The sequence below is a fragment of the Tupaia chinensis genome, unplaced genomic scaffold (assembly GCF_000334495.1).
Source record: "Tupaia chinensis unplaced genomic scaffold, TupChi_1.0 Scaffold000373_1, whole genome shotgun sequence".
Classification (NCBI taxonomy): domain Eukaryota; kingdom Metazoa; phylum Chordata; class Mammalia; order Scandentia; family Tupaiidae; genus Tupaia; species Tupaia belangeri.
This window is the reverse complement of record NW_006159870.1, coordinates 124,296-132,381: the sequence shown is the minus strand read 5'-3', so window position 1 is coordinate 132,381 and position 8,086 is coordinate 124,296. Positions and strand designations below refer to the sequence as shown.

At 37.2% G+C, this 8,086-nt stretch overlaps 1 protein-coding gene across 2 annotated transcripts in view; it reads left to right on the top strand.

Annotated features, from left to right (window-relative positions):
* Positions 1–8,086, top strand: part of NEIL3 (nei like DNA glycosylase 3) — a 66,107-nt gene that overhangs the window by 21,040 nt on the left and 36,981 nt on the right. For both annotated transcript variants that reach the window (XM_006153385.3, XM_006153386.3), the window contains exon 2: positions 2,764–2,891. In XM_006153385.3, the coding sequence (XP_006153447.1) occupies positions 2,764–2,891 (128 nt within the window). The remainder of the gene's footprint in view (positions 1–2,763; positions 2,892–8,086) is intronic.

Sequence of the window (8,086 nt, the reverse complement as noted above, 5' to 3'; positions counted from 1 at the left end):
CGCTGGGGCGTGAGCCCCCCCTTTCTTTCTTTTTTTAAGATGAGCTCTCACTATGTCAAGATCCTCATGCCTCACCCCCCTGAAGAGTTGGGACTGCTGGCATGCTCCACCATGCTCAACATTTTTGGGTTGGCCAGAATCAAACCTGGGTATTCAGCCAGCTGAGTAGTAGGGTCAATTCACACATGCTACCATGTCTTGACCTGGAAGAGTATCATTAGTTTTAATTACTCCTGTGTATTTGTTATCATTCTATCTTTGTTATGGGTACTGCAATACTTAATATGCAAAGGAGGACCGTTTAAGTTCTGGACCTAGTGGATTGGAAATTACACCAGGTATGTGTGTGTGCATGTCCAAAATCTCAAGAGCAGAGTGGAGGAAAGAAATTGTGGCATGGCCATCCCCCTAGGGGTTGATTTCTGGCTTTCCCTCTCTCCAGTGAGCCCATATGCCCTATGACAAAAATCTAAAACAAAAACAAAAGAAAGGATGGTAAAACCTGTTCCCTAAACTTTAGGCAGCTGGAAAATTCTGGCATTGGCTGTACTCATTATGCCCTTGAATAGGTTTAGTGGAAAAATAAAATCTGTCCTCAATTTTATTTTCTTTTCTTTTTTTTTTTTTGGAGTCTTTCTATTATCTTTTTGAACTTAATGTTACAGTTGTGTCTTTTTCTAAGAAGAGCCAATTTAGTAAAATAGAAAGTATAGTAAACAATCATCAGCATTTAGAAAAAACAAGTGTCTATAAACTAAAAGTTTGAGAATCACTAAACAGTATTCTATCTTAAGAATTATTTCTCTGACATTTCCCTTATCCTTACCTACCCACCAAATTTTCATACAGAATCTTCTGAGAATCTTTAGAACCATTTGAGAAAAAGAAAAAGATTAGTGGTAAATCAGGATATTACATCATATTGAGAGTTAAATATATAGGCTTGGCCCTGTAGCATAGTGGTTAAAAAGTGGTTTGAATTCTGGCTCTGGCAGCTTGAAAAACACACTTGGGGGTGGGGGGAATGGTGGTGTGTGTGTGTGTCAAATCTTAGCAGGATGGAGAAATGGAGAAGGGATTGCATCATGACCATTCCATATTGGAGGCTGCTTTGTTTCTTCTGTCTCTGCAGTGAATACGTATGCCCTCTAGCAGTTACAAACAAACAAAAAAGGTAGTTTGTAGATATAATTATATGTACCTGATTTATCTTATATAGTAATTATGCACATATGTTTTTGATGTATTATAAATTTTGAATGCAAGTTGAATATTGTTTATAAAGCATATTTAAAGAATAAAAAATAATGATTTGAAGAACACTAGTTTATATAATGCCCAGTTTAAGAACATTACCAATATCTAAACCAAATTCCAATCCTTTCCTTCTTAGAAATATTTCATTTTGGGAACCAGCAGTTAGCGTAATGGCTATGTCGCTGGACTCCCACGTAGTTGACCACGGTTCGTGTCCTGGACCCGGTGGCTTAAAACTCACGCCAGCCACGTGTGCGTGTGTGCCCAAGATCCCGAGAGGAGAGTGGAGGAGTTGGGATTGCGGTGTGACCATCCCCCCTGGGGGGTGATTTCTCACTTTCTGTCTCTATGTCTCTCTCTGTCTGGCGAGCACACGCGCCCTATAGCAAAAAACCTCTCCAAAATAAAAAAAAGAAGTATTACATGTTTACTTGTAATTTTCTTGATTTTCTCATGGGATTTAGTTCATATACTCTAATCCCAACAATATATTGTTTGGTTTTGAAAGGCTAGTGGAGGAAATAGAATGTGAGTTTATTTATATTTATTATTTTTTTATTTTAATGGCACAGAACACATGCATACATATGAGAGAGAAGGAGATAGAGAGAGAGGAAGAGAAAGCACCCCTCAGGGGCTGGACATGCTATAGTCCATATTTCCCCATTTCTCCATCCTGGCAGGATCCTTAGCATGTGCACATACAACTATTATGGTTTTCAAGTTCTTGGGACCAGTACTCAGATCCTGTTCATCCATGTGTGATCTGGCTTCCTCTGTGCAGTGCTTATATACTGTGCTACAGAGGGCCCATATTTTGCTCTTGTTCTTAACATTGTAGGCAGGTTTCAAATTAGATATTTCTATACAGAAGATCCTAGGCATTATCTTTGATTCCCTACAACACCATAAGACTGTGAAAATTGAAGCTCTCAATCTTAAGTCCTGTAAATGCCCTTATAGTGATATCTGACTCATGGCTCTGCTTGCCTGCTTTTCAGGGGTCTCTCACTTTTACTAGTTTTTTAACCTTTCATTATTGTTTTGTTGCTTAAAAGCTTATCAGTGCAGTTAAACATGTTTTGTTATTTTTTTATTCATTGGTTTTACCTGTTTTTATCTGAATACTCTTGGGGAACCTAGCTATCATTCTGCTATTAGAAGAGTCAATATTCCAGTTTTTATTTTTGAAACACTCATATCACTTTCCTGTGCTTTCTTTTTCTATGGGCAGAGCTATACGGTCTTGGAAGAAACTCATTTCGGTTGTCTGCCAATTCTTTTTTCCCTTAATTTTTTTGCCTTCTCTCTTTTTAAATTACTGCAATATTAATTTCACAAAATATATGTAAACAACTGGTTTCATTACTTGACTGTCAGGAGATTATTCTTCCCACTGGAATGCACTTAGGCATGCAGTACCATAAATACAGTTAAGAATTAAATTATAATTTTGTTTAGAGTTTGTGTGTGTGTGTTTACACATGTGTATATGTTTTCTACTAGACTGCTGCACTGGATAATAATAAAGATTCCAGCCAGAATTTCTTGAGACTGTTTAATGGATATGTTTACAATGGTGTGGAAACTTTGGGGAAGGAGCTGTTTATGTACTTTGGGCCAAAAGCTTTACGGTAAGATAAACCTATATAATACATCATATCTGTTTAAAGATGTGTAGAAGGTTTTTTGTTGTTGTTTGTAGTTTGCTGGTGTCACATTTAATCATGTAGAAAGTACTTTATTTTTAAGAGAGCTCTAACATAAGAGGTTGAGATTCTATCATGGAGAGCAATAAACAGAAGAATAAATGGTGATGTCATCATTACTTGGAGACTAGTCAATTTATTTATTTTTAAATTGATAGGCTAGCAAGGCTTCCCAAGATATATTAGAGCAACACATCTCTGTTTTGCTATTCCCCAAACTGCCTGCACTGCTAGTCTCTGTTCTTGTTTGCACAAAATGTTTATTGCATTCAGTGACATCAGTTACTTTATCTTTGTGACAAGCCCTAGTTCAGTTTAAATGTATCACTAGGTTTTTATATTTTTCTGTTTTCCTTTTTCCTCTGGATCCTACAGTGCAATTTGGAAACTTTCATGTAGGATTCAGAACTTTTCACAGGAATAGCAGTTTCTTCCTTGTTTCAAGTTATTATAGAAATTCATGGCTGATATGTGGCACAGGACAAACAACTACTACTTTGTTGACTTAACAATAAAAACATGTTAAAATGTATATAATTGAGATGCATGATCACAGATTCGATTTTTGCAGGAAAAAGAAAAACTTCTATGAATTAATAATGTCTATTAAATCTCAGACTGTCTTTTCTGAGTTTAGCCTGAACTTTCACAAACTGTTAGTAAGTTTGGTACTGCTTCCTTGAGTCTTTTTTTAGTGTTTCTTTAAGTTATTGAACAGTTATCACCTTCCTAAAAGAAAAGACCTATTACTAGACCTCATGTTTCTAACTGAAGGTGAATAATGGTCACAAAGAGATGGTATGACTATACGATTGTTATTTATTGCATCTCATCTACCACATATTTAGAGTACTTCAGGGTTTATGTAATTGCTTTTCCTCTGAGGTATTCTCTCTTCATTGTCAGCAGCTGCTGTCCTTGGACAACATTGTCACTTCATGGTTTTTCTTAGTCTGGAATTGATAACATCAGCATATGCCTACTGGTTCATGCAGTAATGATATATTGCAGGTTACATTACTGCTGTAGTAGATTGATGTGATTGAAAACTTTTAGCTCTGGACAGCGTAGTACACATTGGAATCCATGCAAGAGAGTTGAAAACATTGATATGTTATTGATTTTCTGGTGTTAGGTACAGATTTATTTCTGTAGGATGAGAGGGAGGTTTTTATCAAGTGTTCTCCACCAGACTGATAAGGGGGGAATCATTTCTCAGTACAGGACTGTCAGTCAGTGTTCCATGAAGTTCTAAACAAGGGCAATCACTTCTTCAAACTAAGTGAATAGTACCATCCCTGAGTGTACCTATCTCAGTATGTGGGTGGGAGAGAATGCAGCAGCTTGCTGCCTTTCATTTTCCTGTAACCTTAATTGATAGCTATCAAACATAACACTTCAAGGTCAATGGCAGATCAGCTGTGGGGATCTGAACTCTGCAATCTAAAATCAACTGTATGTATCTCCATTGACAATGTAACATAAGTTCAAAAAATGTACTCCAACCTCTGCTTCCTAGGGGAATGGAAAACTCTGTCAAGGAAATGTGATCTTTGTATGAGGTCTGTGAGCGTGAGAGAGAAATGTAGTCTTCTGTTTTCTACAGACCATTCTCCATTTTAGAAAACAAGTAGCAAGAAATTTGCTTAAAGATTGTTTACAATTTTCTTTTCATAACAGCTTTGCACAGTCCATTGCCCATGGATTTTAGTGTATGTGCATCTCACAGGGAAGGCCATAAATATTCTGGGATTCATCTTTTAAAAATTTTTTTATATGAAAGTAGGATACATGTATAGCCCTCTGTAAGAGAATCTGCCCTGTAAAAATGGATACTTTAGAAAAATACAAATCCAGCCCAACTGTAATGTTGTAGGCAGAAACATGCCACTGAGTAATAGTTCTGGAGCCACATTACTGATCAAGGTCTGGATCCCTGTTGACCTAATAAACATACCTGGTACACATAAATGCACCCATAATACTGGCTGGCTAGAAGGGTGGGGAAGGGGATTGTGGTGTAAAGAGATCCTGTCACGGGCGCTCTCTCTCACATCCACACTCCTATTCACTCAGTCTCTCTCTCTTTTGAAAAAAAAAAAATACATAAACTTAAAAAAAGAGGGCCATGGGAACCAGCAGTTAGCATAATGGCTATGTCGCTGGATTCCCACATAGTCGACCGCAGTTCACGTCTCGGACCCGGTGGCTTAGAACTCACGCCGGGCGCGTGTGCGTGCGTGCCCAAGATCCCGAGAGAAGAATGGAGGAGAAGGGATTGCAGCGTGACCATCCCCCCTGGGGGGTGATTTTTCGCTTTCTGTCTCTATGTCTCTCTCTTGTCTGTCTGGAGAGCGCACGTGCCCTAAAGCGAAAACCACTCAAAAAATAAAAAAGAGGGCCAGTCCCATAGTCAAGTGGTTAAGGGGGTATGATCATGGCTAATCATGGTTTAAATCCTGACCCCATCAACTTGAAAAACATGCCAGGTGTGTGTGCATGCATGCTAAGTATCCTGATAGGATGGAGAAATGAAGAAGGGATTGCAACTTGACCATATCCCATGGGGAAGGTGCTTTTCCCTCCCTCTCTCTCTCTCTGTCTCTCACTGGAGAATGTGCACACCTTCTGGCAATAAAAATAAAGAAGAGAGAAAGAGAACAGAAAAAGATACAAATCAGAGTGATTATTTCTGTTGGTAAATGATTAGCCAAGTGCTCAAGTTGCTTGTACTAGTCATAGAATACTAAAATTCATTTGATGCACGTTTATTTTAGTAGTCGACCGCATACATAGTGCAGTAGTTAATCACTGTGCATAGAGAGCTGAATCACACAATGCCCACTACATCTCAAGTCCCAGCCTCAGTGTCTTGAAAAACACACTGAATGTGTCTGCATGCTTGCCACAAATCCTAACAGGATGGAGCAATGGAAGAAAAGCAATTGTGGCATGGCTCCACCTTGTTGAGGGTTCCCCTCTCTGGCAAGCAAACACATTCTAGCAACAAAAAAAGAAAAAGAACACACACACACATTTAAGAGCATAGTTGTGGTGTTATGTATGATTAATAATTATACTGCTTCTGGATACCACAGTTGTTCTTCAACTAAAACAAACAAAAATTGGGGCCAGCAGGTGGTGTGGTGGCTAAAGGGCTCTGGACTCCCACATGACCAGTTGCAATTCGAGTCCCAAACCTGGCGACTTGCTTTCTCGCTTTCCCTCTCTCTCTCTTTCTTTTCGCTCTGTCTCTGGTCAAATTAAAATAAATGAAGCTAAGTGAAATAACTCTTTAAAAAAAAAACAAAAAGCAAAAATTTTTCAGGATTTAAAAAAATACATTCATGATCGAACACATGTACACATATGTAAGAGAGAAAGAACGATATGTACCCTCCACAGGGTCTGGCCATACTACATGCTCCTCTTCCAGTCTTCTAGCCTATGGATCTTGAACACACAGCACATGGTCAGAGTGGCCAAGCCAGGGATTTGAATTGCAGACACCATGTGAGATCCAGCTTCTCAGAGTGGCAACCAGTATGTTACCACCATGCAATGGAGGGAGCCCACAAAATCATTTTTAATTTTTTTGTTATAAGCATAACAGACACTCACTAGGTCACTAAACAGAGAAATGATGAGGCAATAAGGTAAAATAATGCATTTGCAATCCTGCTACCAAATATCTTCATTAATTTTGGATGCATACATTACTAGTACAGAGTGAGCCTATTTCTCTATGTTTATTCACCCAGACCTATCCAGTCTACAAGCTGTCATTTTTAACCAGAATGGACATAGCTACTATATTTTAACTATATTGAAAAGATGTATATATATATTTAAAAATTTTTCTTTCCAAAATACCATATTTTCAATTTGTGATTTATATGACTCTGTAATTAGTATTATGTACTCAGAAAATAGAAAAAACTGAAATATTTTAAAAGCTTTGCCATCTTAGGAAAGCTTTATATGCTATAGATTTTGTAATTTACTAGACTTTAAGTGGTATGAACCTCTAATCAGAAATGCAAGAGAAAATATAACAGTTCTTTTAAGTTTGCTAAAATGTCTTTATGGAATCCTTCAGATGCTACTTATAAAAGACATCGTTCATGTAATCTGTCTCATAACATTGTTAGGAAAAATTGAAATGTGGTAGAAATTCTAAACTAAATTATATACTTCAGAGAAGTAACTACTGTTTGTCCAGCATACCCCCCCCTTGTTTTTGTGGATAGCCTTCTAAAAACTGGTCATCTGGCCACAGTGATGATAGACAAATGTGTATATTTGGTTTTTTTTTTTTTTTTTTTTTTTTTTTTTTTACTTTTTTTTTTCCCATGAGTGAGAAAGAGAGAAAGAGAGAACTTGAGTCCCCCAAAGAGTTGTACCACCATGATACATTCCTAACTTCAGCCAGTCTTGGATCATGAGCATTTGTATACCTTTCACACTCGGGGAGGTCTCTAGATACAAACCCAGAACCTTTCCCTGTGCGTCAGCCTTATGAAGCATTGCATCCTACCACTGCACCACCATAAGATTTTGGGCACACACGCCTGGCATGATTCTCACGCCACTGGTTCCAGGACTCAACCACAAAGCTGGCCATGTGGGAATCTGGTGCCTTAACCTCCATGCCACTTGCTTGCCTGAAATTAATTTTAATTACATTCTTATTAACTCACCTGAAATATATATCAACATGTAAACTATTTTGGGGCTATATGATATTCCTTTCTTTGTATTGAGTCTTCAAATTTCATTGCATATTTTATATTTAATGTACATATTGATTTTAACTAATCACATATCAAGTTCTTAGTTGTCATATGTGCCTTGTGGCTGCCATATTAGTCAGTGCAGCTCTAACTAACCAAAAAAAAAAATAGACATAAATTAATGATATTAGGAATAATAGAGGAATTATTACTATAGAAGCTAAATCTATTACTTTAATAAAAAGGAGATATAAATATGTCAGAGAACTAAACTAAGAAATGGACAAATTCCTGGAAGGACATAAATTATCAAAGCTCACTCTAGAAAAAGTAAACAACATGAGTTTTATTTTATTTAATTAATTAAGTAATTAATTAATTAATTTT